The sequence below is a fragment of the Schistocerca serialis genome, chromosome 1 (genome assembly GCF_023864345.2).
Source record: "Schistocerca serialis cubense isolate TAMUIC-IGC-003099 chromosome 1, iqSchSeri2.2, whole genome shotgun sequence".
In the NCBI taxonomy this organism is placed as follows: Eukaryota; Metazoa; Arthropoda; class Insecta; order Orthoptera; family Acrididae; genus Schistocerca; species Schistocerca serialis.
Genome location: NC_064638.1, coordinates 1031075960 through 1031103591, shown reverse-complemented (window position 1 = coordinate 1031103591; position 27632 = coordinate 1031075960). Strand labels below are relative to the sequence as shown.

Genomic DNA, 27632 nt, shown 5'->3' with positions numbered 1-27632 from the left:
ATTACTTTACATGAATCATTTCCTATAAATCCCTACGAGATGAATCTCTGGGATGTGGAAAGAAGTTAATGACACATACTTTGTATAAGCACGTTACAGAAAATTGACTTACAACCAATAACATGATTTATACATCCTTGTGAATATACTATTATACAGAGTAGAAAGAGTTGACCAAAAATGATTTTTTTTATTCACTCATAAACGCCACTGTTTTTATCTCAATGTATTTAACGCGCTCTGGTAAATTGAATACGTATGTAACCAAGTAGATGAATCCTTTGAACGTTAGCGATAAGCCCTTTAAGTCTTTCGCGATATTATTTTGACTTTTAGTTCTATAATATGTCTTCCTACTACTTTAATGCAAAGTTAAATGTTAGTAATTGGAAAGGATATCAATAAAAGAGGTATTGTGTAACAATTGTTGCAATGACACGCTTTTTAGTGAGTTAATTTCATGAAAATTTAGCTCGAATTCTAGGTAGATGTAAGGATGTATCTAGTAGTCGAGTTTCCCTCCAAACGTAATCTGTTACTCATCATTGCATGAAATTAGGCACATGTCTGCAAAGTATATCAGTTGAATAAGCTCCGCCAGAAGAATGGCTGACTTCTCAGCAGCATTAACATCCAGACAAGGTGTATCGATAAAGAATTAGTATCTACAGTTTATAAACTCATGCAGTATACAAAGAACATATGACATATGAAAGCTAGACGCCACTTTGATGGACAAATGGTTGAGAAAGGTTTGACAGTTCAGTACGAAAAGAAAGAAGACTCCACACAGTTAAACGTATAATAAAGATAAAGTCAACCCTTGTGGTATACCATCTCTTTCACTCCATAAAAACAACAGAAATCGGATTATTTGACATCATAAGTAGTTATAATCAAGCATCTTGCCAGTTTGCGTGAACCAAAATGCTTCATTAAGCCTTCAGTGACGGTTTTCTAATTTCCGTTGTGACCTATTCATAAACATGAATAATATTTCATGATGTCTATGTCATACAAGTGATCTGTGCTTGGAGGTACATCGAGTTGCCGAATAGTCTTGGTTCAGAGCTAAATGTGAGCAATTTATGTAATTGTATCCATGCTGTAATATTATTTTTCCACCCTAGCTAGTAATAAATGGTTCAAATGGCTCTGAGCACTATGGGACTTAACTTCTCAGGTCACCAGTCCCCTAGAACATAGAACTACTTAAACCTAACCAACCTAAGGACATCACACACATCCATGCCCGAGGCAGTATTCGAACGTGCGACCGTAGCGGTCGCGCGGTTCCAGACTGTAGCGCCTAGAACCGCTTGGCCACTTCGGCCGGCTACTAGTAATAAACAGCTGGTATAAGTTAATTCCGTTTTGCTGTTTTTGTGAGTGGCATAACATAAAATAAGACATCAAAACATTCTGCTGTTCCTCTGTGATATATTAGCATTAAACAGTGTGTGTAGACTATCCGAGCTATAGTAGGTGTATAGCCAATCATAAGCAAAATTTTTTGTTGTCATGTAGTAAGCCTTAATTCCAAGAAACTATAACACGCAAAAAAATTACTGAGTAAACCATTCACAATAGCTGCAAGGTATCATATGAAAGTGTTATATTGAGAGGATAGTTAAGGGACTTTGGGTCTGTCTATACCTACTATCGTTAGTACAAGGTGGCACAGGGAAATATGAAATGTTTAAAGTAATATCATAGATAACTACGATCTGAAAAATAACTGGCGCCTTGATCCCAAGCCTTCATGCAGAGTTAGATGCATCTCTTCCTATGTCAACATGAGTGGTTTGGATTTTAGTAAAGTGACAATATTCCCGCCTTGTGTGTTTCCAGCCTAATCAGTTAAAGTTTAGTTCCTCTGGGCCGAGTGCTCTTAGCATAGATTTGTTTTCCCCCAACAAACATTGAATATGTATCTTAAACGACAATGCAGCTGACATCTCGGCACTTTTAGGCTGCTTTCAGGCTCTGTGGGAGAGCTGGACAGTCATTTGGGATGGTATATGCATAGCAGAGTGGCTTTGTGACTCTGTGGGAGGGCTGTGCAACCATCTGAGATGGTATATGCTAGACAGAGTGGCTTTGTGACTCTGTGGGAGGGATGTGCAGTCATCTGGGATGGTATATGCTGGACTGAGTGGCTTTGTGACTCTGTGGCCGGGCTGTGCAGTCATCTGGGATGGTATATTCTGGACAGAGTGACTTTGTGACACTGTGGGAGGGCTGTGCAGTCATCTGTGGTGGTATGTGCTGGACAGAGTGGCTTTGTGACACTGTGGGAGGGCTGTGCAGCCATCTGGGATGGTATATGCTGGACTGAGTGGCTTTGTGATACTGTGGGAGGGAATGTGCAGTCATCTGGGGTGGTATGTGCTGGACAGAGTGGCTTTGTGACACTGTGGGACGGTTGTGCAGTCATCTGGGATGGTATATGCTGGACAGAGTGGCTTTGTGACACTGTGGGAGAGCTGTGCAGTCATCAGGGGCGGTACGTGCTGGACAGAGTGGCTTTGTGGCACTGTGGGAGGGCTATGCAGTCATCTGGGGTGGTATGTGCTGGACAGAGTGGCTTTGTGACACTGTGGGAGGGCTGTGCAGTCATCTGGGGTGGTATGTGGTGGACAGAGTGGCTTTGTGACACTGTGGGAGGGCTGTGCAGCCATCTGGAATGGTATATGCTGGACAGAGTGGCTTTGTGATACTGTGGGAGGGCTGTGCAGTCATCTGGTGTGGTATGTGCTGGACGGAGTGGCTTTGTGACACTGTGGGAGGGCTGTGCAGTCATCTGGGGTGGTATGTGCTGGACAGAGTGGCTTTGTGACACTGTGGGAGGGCTGACTGTGCAGCCATCTGGTATGGTATATGCTGGGCAGGGTGGCTTTGTGACACTGTGGGAGGGCTGAGCAGTCATCTGGGTTGGTATGTGCTGGACAGAGAGGCTTTGTGACACTGTGGGAGGGCTGTGAAGTCATCTGGGGTGGTATGTGCTCGACAGAGTGGCTTTGTGACACTGTGGGAGGGCTGTGCAGTCATCTGGGATGGTATATGCTGGGCAGGGTGGCTTTGTGACACTGTGGGAGGGCTGTGCAGTCATCTGGGGTGGTATGTGCTGGACAGAGTGGCTTTGTGATACTGTGGGAGGGCTGTGCAGTCATCTGGGGTGGTATGTCCTGGACAGAGTGGCTTTGTGACACTGTGGGAGGGCTGTGCAGTCATCTGGGGTGGTATACGTGGGGCAGGGTGGCTTTGTGACACTGTGGGATGGCTGTGCAGTCATCTGGTATGGTATATGCTGGGCAGAGTGGCTTTGTGACACTGTGGGAGAGCTGTGAAGTCATCTGGGGTGGTATGTGCTGGACAGAGTGGCTTTGTGACACTGTGGGAGGGCTGTGCAGCCATCTGGGATGGTATATGCTGGACAGAGTGGCTTTGTGACACTGTGGGAGGGCTGTGCAGTCATCTGGGGTGGTATGTGCTGGACATAGTGGCTTTGTGACACTGTGGGAGGGCTGTGCAGTCATCTGGGTTGGTATGTGCTGGACAGAGAGGCTTTGTGACACTGTGGGAGGGCTGTGCAGTCATCTGGGGTGGTATGTGCTGGACAGAGTGGCTTTGTGACACTTTGGGAGGGCTGTGCAGTAATCTGGGATGGTATGTGCTGGATAGAGTGGCTTTGTGACACTGTGTTAGGACTGTGCAGTCATCTGGGGTGGTATATGCTGGGCAGAGTGGCTTTGTGACACTGTGGGAGGGCTGTGCAGTCATCTGGTATGGTATATACTGGGCAGGGTGGCTTTGTGACACTGTGGGATGGCTGTGCAGTCATCTGGGGTGGTATGTGCTGGACAGAGTGGCTTTGTGACACTGTGGGAGGGCTGTGCAGTCACCTGGTATGGTATATGCTGGGCAGGGTGGCTTTGTGACACTGTGGGAGGGCTGTGCAGTCATCTGGGGTGGTATGTGCTGGACAGAGTGGCTTTGTGACACTGTGGGAGGGCTGTGCAGTCATCTGGGGTGGTATATGCTGGGCAGAGTGGCCTTGTGACACTATGGGATGGCTGTGCAGTCATCTGGGGTGGTATATGCTGGGCAGAGTGGCTTTGTGACACTGTGGGATGGCTGTGCAGTCATCTGGTATGGTATATGCTGGGCAGGGTGGCTTTGTGACACTGTGGGAGGGCTGTGCAGTCATCTGGGGTGGTATGTGCTGGACAGAGTGGCTTTGTGACACTGTGGGAGGGCTGTGCAGTCATCTGGGGTGGTATGTGCTGGACAGAGTGGCTTTGTGACACTGTGGGAGGGCTGTGCAGTCATCTGGGGTGGTATATGCTGGTCAGAGTGGCCTTGTGACACTGTGGGATGGCTGTGCAGTCATCTGGGGTGGTATATGCTGGGCAGAGTGGCTTTGTGACACTGTGGGAGGAGTGCACAGTCATTTGTGTGGGGTATGTTGGACAGAGAATCTCTGTGAGAGAAAGCACTGCCCACATTATCACATGACACCTTGGCACCAAACAAGTCCAGTATTCGTTTAAAACCTTTGAAAGGCGTTTCTTTTCGTTTGTGTTGGCTTAAACTGGCCGAAAGTAGTATTTGTGTATGTCAATTTTTTTTTCATGAGAACGCCAGGAGACAAGAGATGGAAATTTTTCTAGCCTTCTGCAGACGCTGGTGTAAGACACTCCTGTGATCTCTAGGGCGAGACTTCTCTGTTGGATGCGAGACATGAATGTGGTTTCGGGATGCTTACTGTGTAAATGCTGCTTCGCATCGATGGTTGAATTGAACCAAGAGTGGACAGGATGATTTCCAATCAGGTATCATTAGATATTAGGGTCCCCTCTGTGATATTCGACTTATTCATTGGAGTAATAATTATCTACACACTGTTTGGTTATTCGCGAGTGCATTTCACCTCAGTGAATCTTGTGCATGTGCTTCGACATTCTTCATTGCAGTGCCTCTTACTAACTCCTTTGTATGCCTACCTACTACCGCCACTCACAGTGTAGTCAATTCAGTTATTCCTGTAATATCAGTGTAAGTCAGTGTGTGTGAGTCTTTTAATGACTGGACTTTTCCATTAAATGGATAGCCAGGGAGTCCGTGAAAGTATTGCTGTTCAGTAATTTTGCAAGCTTGGCATTCATTGTACATTTATGAGGGTCGTTTTCCTATCAGTCTGTTGTGCTAACCTTAAGTATCTGAAGAAATGGATGGGGGGGGGGGGGGTTCTGACTGTCAGAAGGCCTAAATGGTATCAGCTACTGCTAGCTCATCGATACTCAACTCCAGCAACCTGCAAAGGGTGGTAGTGGCATCTCTCTGTGCGCAACTTCTTAATAATCGTGGAGCAATTATTCTCTTCACCAGTTCACTTGCTTCTTATAACAATGATGGCTGCTGCTCGATCTTTACATTTGAAGAAATCATCCCGTTCCATCTTTTTCGCCATCATGGCATGACCGAGAATTTCGAACATATGTCCAGCTGTCAACAAGAAACCATCAAAACTGAATGCAATCAGTAAGCACCAGACATTTAATCACTATGGACGTCAATCAGAAAAGGAAGCTCACTACAGCATCAGATCTAAATCTCACAACCACCCCTCGGTTTCTCCACTGAGACTGTAAGATTCACTAAAGTGAAGTTGTACAGGAACTGAAACCATCAGACCATAAGGAGGAATAAATAACGATACCAGATTTGTTGGCAATCTTTTCCCATCAGATGAGGCTAATCTCCAAATTACCGGGCATGGGAATCCGAATTTTTTATTTTTTTAAATTTTTTAATTTTTTAATTTTGTATTTTATATTATTTTATTTATTAATTTATTTATTTTTTTGTACAGCCTAAAGGTTACAGTGTCGATGTGCCTTATCAACCCGAGATGCCATACGGACTTACTTCTGATGACGAGAGAGGGAATGCAACAGCAGTTTTAAATTCGTTGTGGAAGAATGTCAATGATGATGTTTTCTGGTAACATTGCTATCCTCAGTGAAATTGGAGAAGCGTTACAGGATCTGTTGAATGGAATCAGCATTCCACTGGATACAGAACATGATTTGAGAATAACTGAAGGAGGATGGAAGTAGCGCAAATGAGATTAGCAGTTAATTCCGTGTCAAAACTGAGGACAACGAAGTAGACGAAGAAATTCCGCTAAGCTGGAAGTAACGCATGACAGGCGAAGTAAGGAGGAGATGAAAAGCACGTCAGCTCTGGGAAAGAGGCATTCCAGGATGAAAGAAGACAACTAGTATCAAACATTGGCCTTAATTTCAGGAACAAATATCTGAGAAGGAACTTTTGGAGAATGGTAGAGAATCATGATTGTGGAAACCTGAATAAGAAGAGAATCGAAGCGTTTCGGTTTTGGTGCCATAAAAGGATATTCGAAATAGGATGGGTTAATGATGGATGAGGAGGTTCTCTGCAGAATCGATGAGCAGAGGAACATGTAGAAAAGACTGAGAAGAAGAAGAAGAGGATGATAGGACACGTGCTAATGCATTAAAGAATAACCTCTATCGTACTTGAGGGAGCTATATATGGTAAAACTGTAGAGAAAATACAGAGACTGAAATATATGTAATAAATAATTGAGGGTATTAGGTAAAATGTTACTGCGGAATGGAGGTTGGCACCACAGAGGAATTTGTCATTCGTCATGTCAGAATGCTCAGAAGACTGACGATTCTTAACACGTAAATGAAAATTGTTGTTGTTGTGGTCTTCAGTCCAGAGACTGGTATGATGCTGCTCTCCATGCTACTCTATCCTGTGCAAGATTCTTCATCTCCCAGTACCTACTGCAACCTACATCCTTCTGAATCTGCTTAGTGTATTCACCTCTTGGTCTCCCTCTACGATTTTTACCCTCCACGCTGCCCTCCAGTACTAAATTTGTGATCCCTTGATGCCTCAGAATATGCCCTACCAACCGGTCCCTTCTTCTAGTCAAGTTGTGCCACAAATTTCTCTTCTCTCCCATTCTGTTCAATAACTCCTCATTATTTATATGATCTACCCATCTAATCTTCAGCATTCTTCTGTAGCACCACATTTCGAAAGCTTCTATTCTCTTCTTGTCTAAACTATTTATCGTTCGCGTTTCACTTCCATACATGGCTACACTCCACACAAATACTTTCAGAAACGGCTTCCTGACACTTAAATCAGTTAATTTAACTATGTTTCCGTATAATGACAGACTTACTCTTGCCACAGTACTTGGCACAGTAGACGTGCCCCGGGTTGGAGTAGGTAACGTGGTCTGTGCCACAGACGGGGTTGTACTCGTTGGTGGTGGGGCAGTTGCAGTTCTCGCGCGTGGAGCCACTGTCGGTGGTGGTGGCGGGGCTGGTGGTGCGCGGCACGTACTCGATGGGCATGGAGGGCCGATCGAAGATGAACAGCTCGTCGTAGTCGACGTAGGGCGGCCGCGTCTGGCGGCGCGGCTGCTCAGGCTTGGGCGTTGTCGTGATGAAAAGGGGCCTGCCCCAGCCGCCTGGGTAGCGCGTGCTGCGACCCACCTCGTTAGCTGACGTGCCCCCAGCCAGGAACCTGCGGACCAGTTGCTGCGTCATCAATAGAGTCGCAAAACTACTTGAGGCTGCCTTAGACTACCATATAAGTAAACGTCGATTATGGTAATTTTCCCAGCAGTTTCCGTCAGTTAACGTCGGGCCTGTGTTACTTGTATGTTGGGTGTGTTGCATATCCATTGGGTGTTACCTCATTACTACATCTACATCTACATCCATACTCCACAAGCCACCTGACGGTGTGTGGCGGAGGGTACCTTGAGTACGTCTATCGGTTCTCCCTTCTATTCCAGTCTCGTATCGTCCGTGGAAAGAAGGATTGTCGGTATGCCTCTGTGTGGGCTCTAATCTCTCTGATTTTATCCTCATGGTCTGTTCGCGAGATATACGTAGGAGGGAGCAATATACTGCTAAACTCCTCGGTGAAGATATGTTCTCGAAACTTCAACAAAAGCCCGTAACGATCTACTGAGCGTCTCTCCTGCAGAGTCTTCCACTGGAGTTTATCTATCATCTCCGTAACGATTTCGCGATTACTAAATGATCCTGTAACGAAGCGCGCTGCTCTCCGTTGGATCTTCTCTATCTCTTCTATCAACCCCATCTGGTACGGATCCCACACTGGTGAGCAGTATTCAAGTAGTGGGCGAACAAGTGTACTGTAACCAACTTCCTTTGTTTTCGGATTGCATTTCCCTAGGATTCTTCCAATGTATCTCAGTCTGGCAACTGCTTTACCGACGATCAACTTTATATGATCATTCCATTTTAAATCACTCCTAATGCCTACTCTCAGATAATTTATGGAATTAACTGCTTCCAGTTTCTGACCCGCTATATTGTAGCTAAATGATAAGGGATCTTTCTTACTATGTACTCGCAGCACATTACACTTGTCTACATTGAGATTCAATTGCCATTCCCTGCACCATGCGTCAATTCGCTGCAGATCCTCCTGTATTTCAGTACAATTTTCCATTGTTACAACCTCTCGATATACCACAGCATCATCCGCAAAAATCCTCAGTGAACTTCCGATGTTATCCACAAGGTCATTAATGTATATTGTGAATAGCAACGGTCCTAAGACACTCCCCTGCGGCACACCTGAAATCACTCTTACTTTGGAAGACTTTCCTCCATTGAGAATGACATGCTGCGTTCTGTTATGTAGGAACTCTTCAATCCAATCACACAATTGGTCTGATAGTCCATATGCTCTTACTTTGTTCATTAAACGACTGTGGGGAACTGCATCACTTTCCTTACGGATGTGATCAATGTATTACTACATTATCCTAAAAACCGGCAGTTGTGAACCGTCTAGAACCTGAGTGAGGATGTATAAAGCGCTTGATAACCTATGGAATATTTTCTCTCTACATCTTTATCCTCCTGTCTGTCACTTAAAACGTGAATCTGCCAATCTTTAATTAAGGGAGTATTCGAAAATTGTTTATTTGTAATGTTAAACAGAGGGATGTTGTAGTAAAGAAAATAAAACCCGATTCTCCAGTTAAAACTTCCAGGCTGAGAGGCAATGGTCCGTGTATAGCAGACCTCCCTGATATTGCATCTCCAACTGCATGAGGCATCTTCCGCGGTACTGAACACGCCCTCTCAGCCCGGAAGTTTTAACTGAAGAAGATGCCGGCCGTGAAAGCCTACGTTGTATGAAAATACGGATTTATCATACAGCGCCGGAAAACGCAATTTCCTCAAACAGAAAGCTAAAAAAAAAAAAAAAAAAAAAAAAACATCCCTTCAATACTTTGGCGAACTTACGTAAAGTTGTTTCTGCTATTTATAAACAACTTTCGCATTTATCAGTAATAACAGGAAAGTCTTGCTTTTGATCATCCTGAAGAACGTTCTATTGAGTACGAATAACAACAGTAATTATATATATATGTTTTGACGTTTGTGCATGTAAGCTGTACGTGAATCAAAAGTAATTGCTTTGGTTACATAAAAGCGTAAAAGCTAAACGATCAACTAATTTCTATTATTTATAAAATGCAATTTATATTGCGTAAGGAAAGAAAATACACAATGAACTAACAATGAATGATGTGTGGTTCTAATTATGTGCAAAATAGACAACCAAACAAAGAAAATAATAAAGAGAAGCCATCAGCTCCATGTTTCTCTCTTACACATTCATTCACGTTTCTTTCCTACAAGTGTTACCAATACTACCAGTAATCCTACCATTTACTACATCGTTTATGTAGTGTACCAAAACAATGAAATAATCCACCTCAGAAACATGACAGACGATGGTGTATTGATTTTGAAAAGAATGTTGCTATTGTCGATGCCGAAACAAGGAATTTACAAAAACGTTCACAACATTCACTATTTAGCAAATTCCCGAAATATTCCAAACTATTGATTCCTCACCTCATTATACGCACTTGAATTATCTGTTGTCTTCATAATTTTGTCGCTCGCAGCAGTCTGTATTTATTGTTAAATGAAATCACTTACGCCACCATGTTCTTTCTATTTTGTGTAATTACATTATAAAGAGACGCTGACGAAATAGGTATGTCGAGTATTAAAGTGAGAGGCTGCATACCCCGTATCACAATCTTTGGAAGCAAATTCTTTCCACATACTAATGTTTTTGTTACTGATTACGCTGCAAACTTCCGTCATTTCATAGGAAAGATAACCAAATCGATTGAGAAAAGAACAAACTTAATATGTAAACGTGTAGGAAAAAAATTTCATGCACACTGATGAGCCAAAACATTATAACCACTGCCCACGGCTACGTTGGATGCCGCCTGGTGGCGGTGCAGGCAAGCACAAGGGATCGCCGTAGCGAAGATATGGGCTGTCAATGGCGAAATCCATTCAGATAAGCAACTTTCAAAAAGAGTAGATTATTTTATACAGAAACTGTGAACGATTATCCCGAAAACGGCGAAGTTCATCGAATCCATTCAGCCCACTAGATCTTCAAAATACCGAGATGATTGGAGTGCCCTGCCCATAATAATCCGAACCGCTACGGTCGCAGGTTCGAATCCTGCGTCGGGCATGGATATGTATGATGTCCTTAGGTTAGTTAGGTTTAAGTAGTTTTAAGTTCTAGGGGACTGATGACCTTAGAAATTAAGTCCCATAGTGCTCAGAGGCACTTGAACCATAATAATCCGAACGTTCACAATTGCAGACAGATCCGGTGACCTTGCTGGCCAAGGTAGGGCTTGGCAAGCATGAAGACAAGCAATTCTCACTGTGTGCAGGAGGGCATTGTCTTGCTGAAATGTCACCCCATGTTCGCTTGCACTGAAGGGCAACAAAACGGGGCGTAGCATATCGTTCGGCTGCGCTGTAAAGACGCCATCGATGACAACCAGTGAAAAAGAAATGGCTTCCCAGACCGTCACGCCCGATTGTTGAACCGTATGGCAGGGGACCGTCAGATTGGTATCCCGTAGCTGTCAGGAGTGTCTCCAGACACGTCTTTGCTGATCTTCGGGGCTCAGTTCGAAGCGAGACTATAACTTAAGACGATTCTACTCCAGTCAATGCGTTTCCAGGCTGAAGCCGTGTCTGAAGACGCCCCAGACAGCAGTGCGATACCTGCCTGACTGTCGCATGCCATTCGGTCCTACAACGAGGAGAGATGGTCTGGGTGCGAATTCTTTTGGTAGCAGGTTCCCTTTGCTTTTCATCCGCGGTACCCTCACAGCACAGAGGTACGTCGACGATATTCTACGCACCGTTCATGGCACGTCTTACCGGACTCACACTTCACGAAGATAACGCCTAGCAACACACGGCGAGAGTTTCTACTGCTTAGTCTTCGTGCTTGCCAACGCCTTACTTGGCCAGCAAGGTCGCCGGATTTGTCTCCAATTAAGAACTTTTGGAGCGTTATGGGCACGGCCCTGCAAACATCTCGAGATCTGACGATCTAATCCGCCAATTCGACAGAATTTGGCACGATATCCCCCAGGAGGACATCCAGCAACTCCGTCGACAACAAGCCGAGTAACTGCTTGCACAAGGACCACAAGTGGGCCAACGCATTATCAATTTGCTCAGTTTGTCAAGCTCTTTACAATTTTTCTGAAATTTTAATCAATTTTTTGTCTATGCGTGTAAATCACATCTCTCGATTTCCATCCCATTCAGATAATTCCTTCGTAGTGCTTCGTCTTTTCTTTGTGTTAGAATGAATGTTAGTTTACAGGAGATTATTCTGCTTTAAGAGATGTGAAAGCCTGAAAGTTACTGCTGTAGATTTTAAGATAATTCAAACATGGAGACGGGACACGTTTACGCAGTTCTATTGGGGCACCTTTACACACTACCTTACATTGCCATTCTGGTACTCCAGTCAAAGAAACTTTAAGACAACAGTACTTGGAAATGCAGTCTAAAAAAGTGAAGGGGCAAGAGAATAAAAGGCAGAAATTGCTATGAAAGCTATTTGAACCTAATGAAATGCAAGCAGAAAGAATTCATTCTTTGAGCGCAAGACCTGATAAGGGTAAGAAATTTCTAAAAGCAAAAACAAGGAAAAACTTGATAGCCCACACTTCTGATGTCATCCTTCACGTTCAGCCCAAATGCAGGTTTTCATCTGGTAGCTCTCCATGCTCTCCTGTCTTCTGGTATCCTCTTCAGGGCTGCGTAATTTCCTCGTCTCTTTATCTCTTCTATCATGTTGTTTCTCCTCCTTCCTCTCAAAGTCCTCTTACAAAATAACATTTGCAAAGCGTCTGTTAGCAAGCGGCCCTCTTCTCAAGGAATATCCCATTCAATCTCTGTTGGTCGATCACGGCCAGGGGACATCGATTGGTTAAGTAATTGTCAATGTCAGTAAAATTAACCAACAGCCGTGCACTTTAAGATATTATTTTATTTTATTGTGAAAGCGCTTTAGCAGATGAGACCCGCGCGACACCGGCTATCCTGAGGGAAACTTCGGATGGAACCAGCTACTAGATGGTTCGATTAGTCTTTCACCCCTGTACCCAGCTCCGACGATCTATTTGTACGTCAGAATCACTACGGACCTCCATCAGGGTTTACACTGACTTTGTCCTGGCCAGTCATAGTTCACCATCTTTCGGGTACCAACGTGTACGCTCTAGACGCGCCTCGCCTCTTTTTTTCCAGTTTCGGAACTTATTTATGCCAAGTACAGGCCCCTGTATTATAAAAGCGTATATATGTAGTATATAAGGATGTACAAAGCAAGCTTACAGAAAGTTACCGCTTAAGCTTAACAAAGAAAGTAGTGTCCCATTCATTCATTTCTGTTCTAACCTATAGCAGTCTGTTGAAGAGGCTGAAAATTGCCTTTATATTTACTGGTTAAAACGATGCAACCAATCAAAAATAAATCAAGAATGGATCCAGCGCCTTAGATGTAAAAGGTAAGCTTGCGACGAATGTTATGAGAACAGGTGGAAGTTCATCAAATATTTTTACTACTACTCAAATGGCATAAGCAAGCCTGTTTACTGCGAATAAAAATATTTTGATAATTTTAGTAGTGTGTTTTGTTCACTCGTTATTGTGTTCTACGACATGCGAAATTGTGCTCCCATAAGTGCTTGAGCCTGCCCATACCCGTGATACGCTAATGCACCCGAGTTGAGCCTATATGCACTAATTTTACACTCTTAAATGTAATGTTGAGTTGCAAGTATATGTACTAAGTTATACTATAATAAACATTTAATTGAACTAAACCCTATTAAACACGATAAGTCTGACCAAATCTGGTCTTCCCTAGTACAGAAGGTTGTTGAAAATTAGACAGCCTGTTAAGATAAAGAAAGAAGAGCTTCTCCACAGAGGAAAGGAACATACTTCTGACTATAAGGTGGGATACGATGATAAGAAATGTGTTAAGACATCAGGAAATAACTTCCATGGTACTAGAGGGAGCAGTAGAGGGTAAAAACTGTAGGTGGAGACAGATTTCAAGACATAAAAAGAATTATTAGGGCTATAGGGTGCAAGTGCTACTCTGAGATGAAGTTGGCGCGAGAGAGGAATTCGTCGTGGGCCTCATCGAAGCAGCGAACCAGTCACAAGACTGATCAAAATACATACATCAAAGAAAGTTTTGCATCACTCCGGTTCCAAGAACTTCTGATGATAGACGTTGATTGTGGATATTGTATCACAGACACGGTCCCTTTGACTGTCCAGAAATGTCACTAAACCCGCCCAAAGACGTAAACAACCATGCATGAGTAGCGCCTATTAGACGGAGGGGGGTCTGATAGCCGATCAGTTCCAGTCATTCCACCAGGAACGAGGTATACGGCTCGTGTTGTCTGTAGTTCAACCATGCCTAGACGGTCAATACCGCTGTTCAATCACGTCCGCATTGTTACTATGTGCCGGGAAGGGCTGTCAACGAGGGAAGTGTCCAGGAGTCTCGGAGACAACTAAAGCAATGTTGTTGGAGGAGATAGAGAGAGACAGGAACTGTCGATGACAAGGCCCGCTCAGCCCGCCCAAGGGCTACTACTTTAGTGGATGACCGCTACCTACGGATTGTGGCTCGGAGGAACCCTGACAGCAACGCCACCATGTTGAATAATGCTTTTCGTGCAGCCACAGGACGTCGTGTTACGACTCAAACTGTGCGCAGTAGGCTGCATGATGCGCAACATCACTCCCGACGTCCATGGTGAGATACATCTTTGCAATCGCGACACCATGCAGCGTGGTACAGATGGGCCCAGCAACATGCCGAATGGACCGCTCGGGAATGGCATCACGTTCTCTTCACCAGAGAGTGTCGCATAAGACTTCAACCAGACAATAGTCGGAGACGTGTTTGGAGGCAACCCGGTCAGTCTGAACGCCTTAGACACACTGTCCAGCGAGTGCAGCAAGGTGCAGGTTCCCTGCTATTTCAGGGTGACATTATAAGGGACCGACGTACGCCGCTGGTGGTCATGGAAGGCGCCGTAACGGCTGTAAAATACGTGAACGTCATCCTCCGACCGATAGTGCAACCATAACGGCAGCATTTTGGAGAGGCATTCGTCTTCATGGACGACAATTCGCTTCGCGCCCCCATCGTGCACATTTTGTGAATGACTTCCTTCAGGATAAAGACATCGCTCGACCAGAGTGGGCAGCATGTTCTCCAGACATGAACCCTATCGAACATGCCTGGGATAGACTGAAAAGGGTTGTTTATGGACGACGTGACTCACCAACCACCCTGAGGGATCCGCGCCGAATCGCCGTTGAAGAGTGGGACAATTTTGCCCAACATTGCCTTGATAAACTTGTGGATAGTATGCCACGACGAATACAGGCATGCATCAATGCAAGAGGACGTACTACTGGAAATTGGAGGTATCGGTGTGTACAGCGATCTGGACCACCACCTCTGAAGGTCTCGCTGTATGGTGGTACAACATGCAATGTGTGGGAACTAATGTTTATGTTGATCTCTATTCCAATTTTCTGTACAGGTTCCGGAACTCGCGGAACCGAGGTGATCAAAACTTTTTTTGATATGTGTATTATACGTACTAGGAGAGGTTACCTGGGGCCGATGCTGTCATCGTCTGCGCTGAACACGATTTGCGAGTCTGCTCTCAGCTGCGGTAACGACGACACCAGGGGCAGTAGCATCGCTGCTGCAACATGAAATGGAATAAACTGAGATTCAAGATAAAGAATAAGACAGGACACAAATAACGAAAATCGATAGGCTGAAAGTAGGGTGTCGTGAACCTGACAGAGCACGTTTTCGATTGGGAAAGCAGAAAACCACTGTAGAAGCAACAAAAAGAGGGAATTTCGTTAAAACTGAAAGAAAATTTCAAGTTTAATGTCACTTTAGAACCAAAATGTTGTAATAAACAGGTGAAATGATGTTAGAATGAATATGATAGGTTTTATAAAGTAGTGAAAGCTGTTTTGTAAACAGAAGCATATAATTTTCTGCATAGAAAGACTATTTCACTTTTAAAGTGTATGTAACTTAAATGTAACCACAGAAATAACGATTAGCGGGTACAATAATCAATCCTGCAAACACGAAACTAAGTTGTGATTCTCTTCGGATATCAGTCTCCGTGACTAAATATTGAACTTAAAAATGTTAGCGTTGTGTAAGAAACACTTCAAAATCATATTTTCAAATATCTGGTGTAATTATTAAATTATACTAATCTGTTACAGGCCACTGAGATAGTTTTAGGGTTAAAAATTATTTAAATAAAATCTTTTTAATGTAACATCTTTAAAATGGACTAAAAACCACAAGATAATTTCTCCTACCCCTTGCAGATTCCTAATGCCTTACGAATAGCCCTGGACAATTGTACTTGCGAATTTTTAATAGCTGTGACAATACTTTTAAAATTTAAAACGAAAAGCGTGGGACGCTCTCAACGGGTAACTGATGCGTTAATAATTCACCTGACGTGCTAGCAATTTTATTGCACTGCAAATGATATGAACTGCTACGTGACTTCTCGCAGCGGCAGCTACCCCCTACACCCGTTATTGCTGTTTACTGCATGCACCTCACATTTTTCGTTTTAAATTTTACAAGTATTGGCGTAGCTGTTGGAAATTCTCAAACACAAATTTTTAGGACTGGGTAAGAAATCAGTATAGGACTTGGAGATATTATTTTATAATTTTTAGTACTTATAAGAACGAGTATATTAAAAAGTTTCTTATTTAAATAATTACTTTCTGCTGTTTAATCTCCCGTGTGGTAAATTTTGCAGTCGATTTCATACTTCTTTATGAGATTGCAACAGACACATGTGGTAAATCTCACGTTCATTTCAGTTTCTCTTCAATATTTTGCTTCCTCCTACATCTACCTTGCGAAACGACCGTTAAGATAAAAATTAGAGAGCGTAGAGCTCACACGGAGATTTACCAGGGTTCGTTCTGAGTGCGATTCATTCGAGGCTGGAACAAGGAAAGGGGGAAATAGCAGTGGTACACAAAGTACCCTCTGCCAGAGACCACACAAAGCGAGATAATATTTCGTTGTTATCTATTTCTGAGCTATGTTGAAAGCTTCAAGTCTCTAACTCATCGGGACGATAGTTTAAAATCAGTTATAAAATTTGAACCGAATACACAAACAGATAAGGTGAGCTAACAAAAAGTGTTAAAAAAGCGAAAAGCATATGGCTACAATTTAAATTCTTACAATAAGGCACAGAGACGGATGTGACGTAACAAAAAATCACAGTTGATTTTAGAGAGCAAGGAACTAACAGCAGACATTCCAGAGGAAACAACAGTTACGTGTTAGTGAAATGATCTCAAGAGGATAAACATCAGATTGCAAAGAAGAATATCCCAGCTTCATTTCTCCCTCGGTACGAGTAATTTTGTGTCACTTGTAGCTTCTTTCATCTCCGGTAAAGATTTGTTTACGGGAAAAATTATAAATTGCGCTCTGGTTAAGAGGCACGTTAAGCTGTAGGTAAGTCGCTGCGAAAGTCAGTTCGAAGGTTGGTGGAAGGCAAAGACATACCACTTGAATAGATTGGTTGACTGTTTCGAGGGAGAGAACAAAGCAGAGAAGTCATCGGTCCCATCGGATGAGGAAGGAATTCGGCAGTGTCTTTTCACTGGAACTAACCCGCAATTTACCTGAAGCTATTTATAGAAATCTCGGAAAACTCAAATCATGATGGCCGGGCGCAGGTTTGAACCGTCATCCTTCCGAATGCGAGTCCAATGTGCTGATCACAGCGCATTCTCGCTCGGTATTTCAATAGGAAAATGCCTTGTCAAACTGTTTGGTGTTGAAATCAACCTGCAGGTTGTGAACAGCTTCACTAATTCCAAATAATCAGTGTGGGACACCAATATTCTTAACTTCTTTGCCAGTAGCTATCCAATTGTCAGGCAGTGAGAGCTGAGGTAATACCGTCATGAAAACCATGCCATCCCATACACAAATATACGTGCACATACACGGAGACGCAAAGTCACCTCTTCCGCGCATGCACGTATCTGCTGACGTCAATCACTCACGACATTTTCAAAATAAGGATGTAAAGAAACCAGTCAACCGTTTTTCTCTGAAGATGAGTACTTTACACCCAGTTCTTTTACACGGGGAAAGTAATGTCAAAATCATTTCACGTTTCCTAATCGATTCTTTCATCGTATGAATCAGAGTATTTGTACTAGTTGATGATTCTTGTGTCGTGTAGCGGAAACAAGGTACACTCTACTTTAAAAACCGAGTGAGTTGGAGTTGGAGAATGCCGGTTAGAAATCCGTCTGGCCATCGAGATTTAGGTTTTCCATCATTTCCCTAAATCACTTAAGGCAAATGCAGGTGTAATGCCTTTGGAAGGGCACGAGTGGTTTCCTTCTCTATTCCGAGCTTGTGCTCCGTCTCTAATGACCCCGACGTCAATGGACGTTAAACTCTAGCGTATCTTACTTTTCTTCCTTCTCATTTTAAAGAAGGCACTTACACAGCTGCTATAAATAGGATGATGTTTTTCTTTCTCCTGAAATTACTTGAAGTAAAAACTCTGTAGATTTTTTACTGTTCTGTATCATAAAATTGATCAGAGCTGCGTGGTAAGTGATCATTCTAAGGGCTTCATAAAGAGCTTGACGAGCGTTTCCAAGTTATTCGTCAGTCATACTGATTCACCTATAGGTGTATCGCGGTAGATCAAATGGTTCATACGGCTCTAAGCACTATGGGACTTAACATCTGAGGTCATCAGTCCCCTAGACTTAAAACTACTTAATCCCAACTACCCTAAAGATATCACACACATCCATGCCCGAGGCAGGATTCGAACCTGCGACAGTAGCAGCAGCGCGGTTCCGGACTGAAGCACCTAGAACCGCTCGGACACAACGGTCGGCCGCGGTAGATCGTCGGCACACGCGATTGTGCATCCTGTAGGTATCGTTCTTGAAGGACTTCTGAAGCATAACAACGACCAATCGGCAGTTTCTCTTAACAGAGAGTAAATATTTGTTCACAGTGCAGGCACATATCGCAATAGTATCTGCCTGTTGCAGGAACGGACACGCATGAGGAAGCGTTGATCAGGAACCACTTCACACGAGCCAATGACTGCCTGCGAAGTGGTACGGAAAACCTTAAGGTATTTTCAAATAACTTCCGGGAATTCAGCCAAGACAAACTGCCTTGAAAATGGCGGGGTGTTCTCCCGCCGAAATATCGACGGTCGCTAAAAGTGTTACCGGCCTGAATTCCCGGAAGTTATTTTAACGTTGTATACGCCAGAAGAAACTCAGGAAAAAAACATAGGTATAAAAATAGCCATAAACGTAACTGCAAAATTCCTGTAGTGTTTCAAGTCCCCGTTTCTCGGAAGGCTGAAGAAAGGGTGGTAGGGATAGCGATGCGAGTCGGAAAGTAAATACTTGTACAAGATCTCAGCTCTAGTGTTCAATTTCTGCAATGTTATACAGCTGCATACCGCATCTATTTTTGTATTGTGGTTACTAGTGCATGCTAGTGTGGCAATGCTTATCCCAAGGAAACCAGAATGAATCCTGTAGTTAAAATAAATTTTCAGCTGAAATGGCCGGGAAAGCTAATCACCAGACTACTTGCTGACAACCTAGATTAAATTCCAAACTTCTCCTAAGTGTCTTAAGGAGTAACGGCATGCGGTATTGTTGACGGTGATCCACGTGTTTTCCGGAGAGGCAGACTCGGAGGTACCTATGGTGGTATTACTCAGAAGTGAGTTATGTTTTGTCACCCATTTCCGATCACTCCATTTCTCCTTCAGGAAACAAACACAAATCCTACACTCGCTCATCGCCAACACTTACTCAATGCACTTACACCATTTGTTCCCAAAATGGCTCTGAACACTATGGGACTTAACATCTGAGGTCATCAGTCCCCTATACTTAGAACTACTTAAACCTAACTAGCCTAAGGACATCACACACATCCATACCCGAGGCAGGATTCAAACCTGCGACAGTAGCAGCAGCGCGGTTCCGGACTGAAGCGCCTAGAACCGCTCGGCCACAACGGACGGCCATTGGTTCCCAACTGGGGTTAATTACCCCCTGAGTGGAAAATAAAATCATCTGAGGGGTTAAAACGAAAGCGTTCAGTTACGTTTCCGTAACAAAACTAATCATTTTAAAGAGGTCATTACTGTTATCACAATTTCATAAGACTATTACTGGCCGCGTAAGTTACCAATAATTACATTTTTTCAGGTACTAACATTAATGCGTGCGCAGTGTTGTGAAGATTACAGCTTGTGAAATGAATGTACGAATAACGGCTTCCTGACATAGTCCACCCGCTACACACATAATTTATTCTTTGTACCATGCGTCTATGATACAAATTTGAGACATGTGCCTCATTTACGAGTATGCTTAGTATCTCACGAAAACTGCTTCTCCAAATTGCAGGCAATTCCTACGATGGACCAGAAATTTCTTCATTATTTAGTTCGCAACAGATAAACAAGCTAGTTAACAGCACAACATAACAATAATTATGTAACGGCAACTACAATGTTGTATTATTATCAGGTTAGTGCACAATTTCGAAGGGTTTCTCAATAAGTTTAATAAACACAACAGATACGCATAACACAGACTAAAGTTATCAGTAATATATTCTCCTTCACTATTTTGCAACAATCAGTCAACGCTGGAGCAGATTTCGTGACTGTAGAAATCAAATGGTTTTGAGGCGAAGAACTCGTCGAGTCATGGTCCGAGCGCATTTTCATCCGGAAAGAAAGTTTCTTCAAGATCGTTCGATAGAGAGCGAAAAAGGAAGAAATCTGAGGGCGCAAGATCGGATGAAAAAGTTGGATGCAGAATGACTTGCCAACCCAACATCTCTTCTTTGTCGGTCTGCCAGATTGTGGGCGAGTGTTATCGTGGAATAGCATCATGTCATGCAGTCCTCCAGGTTGTTGGTTTTGGAATGCGTCTGCGAGATGTCTCAGTTGTTGACAACATATGTCGGCAGTGATGATTACACCTTGGTGAAGCAATTAGTAGTACACCACACCGTCGCTATTCCACCAGACGCATACGGTTACCTTCTGTGGATACCCCTAGGTCTTTGTACTGGGAGTCGCTCTTTTGTTTGGGCTCAACCCTTCCTTTTTTTCCTTATACTAAAGACACCATTTCTCTTCACCAGTAACGATACGGGATACGAATGGTCAGTGCTGTTTACTAGCCAATTGATTACGAGCAAGTAGGGATACACATATAGCCACCCAGCAATTTTTGTGATTTTTCGCTTAGTGAATGCGATACCTACCAATTTTTGAACCCTCCCCAGTGCGTGCAAATGTCGCATGAAATGATCATATTTCTTCATATTTGCCATTTGACGAGTACTCTGACGTGGACTATTATGGATTAATGCATTTAAACGATCTTCATCGATCCCCAAAGGTGTTCCTGAACGTTGAGAACCACTAACGTCGAAACGAACGAGAAAACCATTTTTTCCTGTACTCTGTCCATTATCCCCACACACTGTGTAAATGTTTGTGGCTGCCTCCACTGCTTTCACCTCTATATTGAACTCAAACAGAAGGATATGTCGTAAATGTTCCGATTATTTCATTTGGCACTCCAGTTTCTAGAGTCCACAGCTCGACTCACTATCTCTAAATGCCAAATGACAACATGTAAACTGAAACAGCGATAGTGAACTACAAATAAAAAATGACAAGCGACAAATAAACCCATAGCAAACGAAATATCAACAAGCAAAACAGAAACAGAACGAACTTCTGCACCAACGTATAGTTATTAATAGTGGTAGTGGTCAAACACAAAACACTGACACCTTGAAGGCTTCCAACTGCTGTCAATTAAGACTTAAGTGATCCAGCAATCAAGTGATTTTCAAACGGGAAGTGTAGTGCACACAGTTAAACTTGGTTGAGTTTAAGTGGGTGTAGGGTATTGGTGAAGCAAGTGTCTGCACTACTTTACGCACAGTAGTAGTGCAGAGGAGGCATGCTTTGTAACAAGTGTCTGCCCTCAATATGGAGAGTTAGCTTTCGTTTCTGAGAATCTGAGATGGTGTTGTTAGTAGCACTTTGGATGCACTGAGCATTCCATCATCGTCCTACGAAAAAAGTTTGTTAGAAATAAGCAGGACCAAATATCTCATTAACTCATTAGTTCGTGGTTTAATGACATATCTTTGCTCTTTCGTCATCTTAACAATAAATGTGTCCAAAGAAAATTCCTTTTCATTATAAACGTTAGTAAGGGGCTCATTTCGATGACTGCGGAGCGAGAGATAGGTGCAGAATAGCTAATACCCGATTATGCTCAGCGGTAATGGTCTCCAAATTGATGTGAACACCAGAAACACAGTATGAAGAAGAATCACATTTTCTTAAGGTAAGGTACTATAAGGAGGGTGTATAAAACAGACTCCGATTAGGCGGGTAAATTCCAACGTGATATACCGACCAATAATGTCGGAATACTTAACTTGTGTTGTGGAAACGCAGTAACTCCTCCGCAACCATACAACTGTACTTCGGTATGTTATTCTCGAAACAATTAACTAGGAACAAACAGAAACGTAAACCAAACGAACTGAATATTGAGCTAGATGCCACGTGTAGTCGTAATCAACACAATAGAGCTGGAAACTTTCATTCTCATAACGAATAAAATGTACCTCTGTGAGATTTTATAACGAACCTTAATGAAAACTGTTTTACAATGAGAAATTCCAGAAACCAGGTATATACTACATAAAACAATAGTGCGACGAGATTTTCTATCCACAGATACTGAATATACGCAGAAATCCTAATAGTCAATCTATCTCCGTGCATGAAACAATTGGCTCTAAAAATTCAACGTACGAGTAATTTTATTCAAGCGCTTGGCACACTTCTTTTAGTTCCATTTTATTTTCGCTAACAGTAACATAAAAATTCTGTATAAATATCAGCATATATTAAAAGGAAACATATTCAGTGAATACAGGAATAAAATGCACCCTACAATTATAAAAGCTTGCTAGAATCGTAGTTTCTACGTCCATGTCCCGACACTTAGAGTAGCAATTTCATAAGCTAGAAAATGTCCAATGAAAATGTGTTACTTGAGGTGCTGATACAACTGTTTGTCCATAAAACTGAGCGTATTACATATGTTGTACTACATATATTTAGACAAATCGGATAGGAATACATTGTATGTATCTGTACGATCCGTACCATAAAAGTTACTGTACGATGGAAGCATTATACATTACACAGTAGGGCCTATTACTTCTTTGCATTTTGTTTTCTGTCACTACAGCTGTCAGTGCAACACGCGCAAATTGCTATTACATGCAATCTGCAGTACACCTGTTATGACTGTGGCAAGCAATTATCGTAGCAGACGACAGACAGCTTAGTAATTGCAAGATTCTAGTCACTATCGATGTATTGAGACTTCTTTGCCTCCACCAGTACACATTTTTATCAGCTGTCCAGTCGCCTCTGTGTGGCATAAATCTTTTCAACGTGATAACGCCGATTATAATTTCAAAATGAATGAGTACACTACCGAGCACCGTTTTCATACACTGACGACGTAATTTATATTACGATATGGTAACAGGCAACTCTGCACAAGATTTATCACCAGACGATAGCGATTTTATATTTCCCCTAATATGCTACTGTAAATACTTTTATGTGAGTACATAATATAACATGATGCAGCTAGTCGTTAACAGTTACATCAGTTAACAGATTAGTGATGGCTTAGGCCTTTAATGTTGCTAATATATTATTTTATTTGGTATACAGGGAACTGATGATGGTCAGACGACTGAAACCGGTTGTGAAAATAACGTATTTTACCTGATAACGGTAATACGACGTTTTTCAAATATATGAGAGCTGAGGGGCAGAATCTCCTGAAAATTAAAATGTGCAGTGATTAATTACCAAATGAGGTATGTCACCCTAGATATCTCCAGTGTGGTCAGTAATGCTAACACCGACTGTGGACCTCCCTAGAAGACACTGAAAAAAAGAATGACAGCGCAGAGTTCGTTGAAGCCAGTCAGTGAAGTGCATAGTTGTATCCTTTCGAGCGAGCCGCTGATACCCGTGTAATCATCCAGAGGAAAATGAAACTTCTCCAGAGAAAGCGGAGTGCTTCGTGGCCGAACCTTGGTTGGATTATCGCCACCACTTGGGTGGTCGGACATTCTGTATGAAACTCGCCTTTCTACATTCGCGTCTCATTGCCGCCTGCCGGTGGAGTGGCTCAAAGACACGCAGCTAATTAATTATTCACGGCCGCGGCCAGCTGACCACTTATCGCCGATCTGCATACGGTATGTGTTTCCTGGACGGCGTCCGGTATTTCCCAGCAAGGCTGCGACTCCGCTGCTTCCAGCATTGGGGCAGTCTTTGCTCAAATAACGCAGTAATGAAGCTTGAGGCACCAGATGCTTCTTTTTGCTTACCGTTCACATGCTTGTTTTTTGCTTAGCGTTTAACAAATCTTCATCGTGAAAATATTACAAAAGTCATTAGCCCTCTGCACTATGAGCCTAATTACAAGACGCGGATGAAAAAACCAAGCCCGTGCTGTTAAAAAAAAAGAGAAAAAGCTCCAGAAGATGCAGATCGAAGATTAGTGAGAGATCCACGCACACATATATGTCGTGCTAGTTTTTCTGCAACGTCACCATTATTTCCCAATCATGTCAGGTAGCATGAAACAACTCTCATCCTACCCCTTGTAACAGAACAGAAGGGTGGTAACAAGACTGTTGGTTCAAAATGGTTCAAATGGCTCTTAGCACCATGGGACTCAACATTGAGGTCATCAGTCCCCTAGAAGTTAGAACTACTTAAACCTAACTAACCTAAGGACATCACACACATCCATGCCCGAGGCAGGATTCGAACCTGTGACCGCAGCGGTCGCGCAGTTCCAGACTGTTGGTCGTTTTTTATTTTGGAATATAACATAATCATTATTCCATAAAATGTTTATTAATGGTTCTGCCAACAGTTGCAGTATTTATTAGGCAACTAATTTCGAACCCTTACAGGCTCATTTTCTTGCCTGGACCAGTGAAGCTGCAGCCACAGTGCCTTATCTTAAAAATAAACGCTGAGTGACAACATATGCCCTATAAATGTTTTCAGGGTGAATGCCACAATTCACACATTCCTGTTACCAACTGTATTTTGACTTGTTTGCAGGCAAGTGTGGATTTTGGCATTCACCCTGCAAACATTTTTAGAGCATGTGTTGCCACTCAGCGTCTATTATTAAGATCAGGCACTGTGGCTACAGCCTCAGTGGACCAGGCTTGAAAATGAACCTGTAAGGGTTCGAAACTGTATAATTTGGCAACACACACACACACACACACACACACACACACAGAATGTCACACATTAAGAACACAGGTTTTCCTGTGAATACGAAAAAACAATACTGGTTTCAAGAAAACAATATTGCTCCTTCCGATCACTGTTAGGACTATATGTTCTTTGGCTTTTAGGGACATTGTATTAAGAATAATCGATCACACACACGACACGGAAATGAACGTAGATTCACAAGCTCTCGAGCTATACTGGATAGCGCCAAAAGCACTGCACAGGAAGAAGCTATTGGTACAAACAACAATATATAAAAGACGAACTCATCGCTTGCAGCAAAACTTTATGAGGATTAAAGTGACTCTTTGCAATTCCCCAGAATTGGGGTCTTAATATTTTTTTTTTAGGAAAATAATGAATACAGACTTGAGTGTACAAAAAAACTGCTTGTACTGAAATTTGATTTCATATTAGAAATCGTGGAAATAGAAAGTTGCTCATGAAAATTTCATAGGCACCATGGCGCCGAGCCACGTAGGACAGCCCTGCAGTCTAATTGTTCACATAGTACAAACGTATGTTTGCCTTGACTAATCTTCTGAGATACGTTGCAGAGTCATTATTGCCTCGTGTGTTCTTACATTTCTCAAATTCTCAAAATTATCTTCCTCGTGGTCCTTTTCTAGAGTTTTTCCATAGCACTGTAAATAATTCGTGTCAGTATTTCTGAACACTGACTTATTAAACCGTTAGTTCGATAATATTGACACCGGAAATTGGTATTATTACATTATTCTTCAGGTCAGGATGTATGTCGCCTTCATTTTACATCTACTATCAAGGTGGAATTCTTTTGTCACGACTGGCTTTCCTAAAGATCTCAGTGATTGTGAGGGAATGTCGCTAAGGCAACGTCGGCTACATGTGAATCATCACACCATAATAGCGGCGAAGCAGTGAGATTGACTCAATTCCGTCGAAATATATACTCGATATAAACAAAAGTACAGGGTGTCCATAATTAACGTTCCAGTTTCATATCACTGTAGTAAGAGAACCAGTGCTCAGAACGACGTCATATTTGAACAGCGTCTTCTTCACACAGGGGCCGTGCGGTTCTAGGCGCTTCAGTCTGGAACCGCATGACGGCTACGGTCGCAGGTTCCAATCCTGTCTCGGGCATGGATGTGTGTGATGTCCTTAGGTTAGTTAGGTTTAAGAAGTTCGAAGTTCTAGGGGACTGATGACCAAGGATGTTAAGTCCCATAGTGCTCAGAGCCGTTTGAACCATTCTTCACACAGGAGGAACCAATAGTGTCAGAATATGCACACCAAAAGACGCTTAGCACATAGCCGTTCCTAAAGTTTGCGTCCGACGCCCAGCATGACTGTTTCCATGAAGGATCGCACGGTGGTGGTAAAGCTCTTTTACTAGAAAGATAACTTCGTGTCAGTAGCTGTGCAGAAGTTCGAGACACTCAAGGGTACGAAAAAAGGCATTGATCCGATGTCTGCTAAAGGTCTGAAGAAAATGATTACAAATTTCGAAAAGACAAGTTCTTTTGAAGTGTAATGTGCCAGAGGGAGGAAAGCAGTTGGTCAGACTTCTGTCGGAGATGTGGCCACAGCATTGCAGGAGGGATCGAGTGGTGGTGTGCAAACATGTAGTTCACGGGGAACCGCCCGAACGTTGAACATGCCCGCATGCACGATGCATAAAATCATACGAAACATCCCGCATTGCTATCCATACAAAATCACCCATTTACGGGAGCTTCTTGCTGCTATCCTGCCAGCTCTGGAATTCGTTGCTCGCATGGAAGTGGATAATGAATGACTATGGAGCTTTGTGTGGGTAGACGAAGTCCATTTCCGTCTCGAAGAACATGTCAATACGCACAATTGCAGAATACGGGCAACGGAAAATCTGCATGCACATCAGTTGGTACCACTTGATTGTGTAGAGGTGACCGTGTGGTGCTGGTTGACAGCAACGTTTATAGTAGTGCCGTATTTTTTCGAGGAGATGAGTCCTGCAGGTCCTGTTTCCTATTCTGTCACTGGTAAACGCTACGAGAGTCTTTTGCGCACCAACAACACTCCAATCCTTCAACAGCGCGGATTGTGTGAGTAGGTGGCGCTCCTCCGCACATTGCGCAGCCAGCGAAGCGACTTTTGCAGAGACAATTCGGAAAGGCTAGAACTATCAGTCGTCATTTCCCTACAACCTGGCCATCCAGATTGTGTATCTGAAGTCATCTGAAAGATGTTATGTTCCGCGCTGCAGTTACGAACGTAGGTAAATTAAAGGCACGCATTGCGCAACGCATTCTGAGAGTGACCAGTACGACGCTCAGATCTGTTGTGGAACACGCTGTTTCTCGATATCAGCTTGAGGCAGAAAACAGTGGACACCATATTGACCATGTCTCGTGCCACTCTCGCGACAACTAGTCACCGATGTCATTTCGCTTTTTATGTGGTTTTTGGCTCCAGGTCAATTAAAAACCGATGTCATTGTACTTTATATGCGGTTTTTGGCCTCAGGAAAGTAAACACCGATTTTTTCCATCCGATATGTACGAACTTGCCGTTGTGGATTTGCTTACCTAACTAACGGTGTCACAACCGTTGACTGCCGAGCTTGTGCAGTCATATGCACTGAACAGTACGGATGGTGTAATACGCAGATCAAATCGCAGCC

General features: G+C 43.0%; 1 protein-coding gene across 1 annotated transcript in view; it reads right to left on the bottom strand.

The window, feature by feature from the left end:
• Window positions 1-27632, bottom strand: part of LOC126455080 (mucin-2-like) — a 115668-nt gene that overhangs the window by 73090 nt on the left and 14946 nt on the right. The window contains exons 2-3 of the mRNA XM_050091148.1: window positions 15121-15214; window positions 7247-7593 (exon numbers count right to left, since the gene is read on the bottom strand). Of these exons, the coding sequence (XP_049947105.1) occupies window positions 7247-7593; window positions 15121-15214 (441 nt within the window). The remainder of the gene's footprint in view (window positions 1-7246; window positions 7594-15120; window positions 15215-27632) is intronic.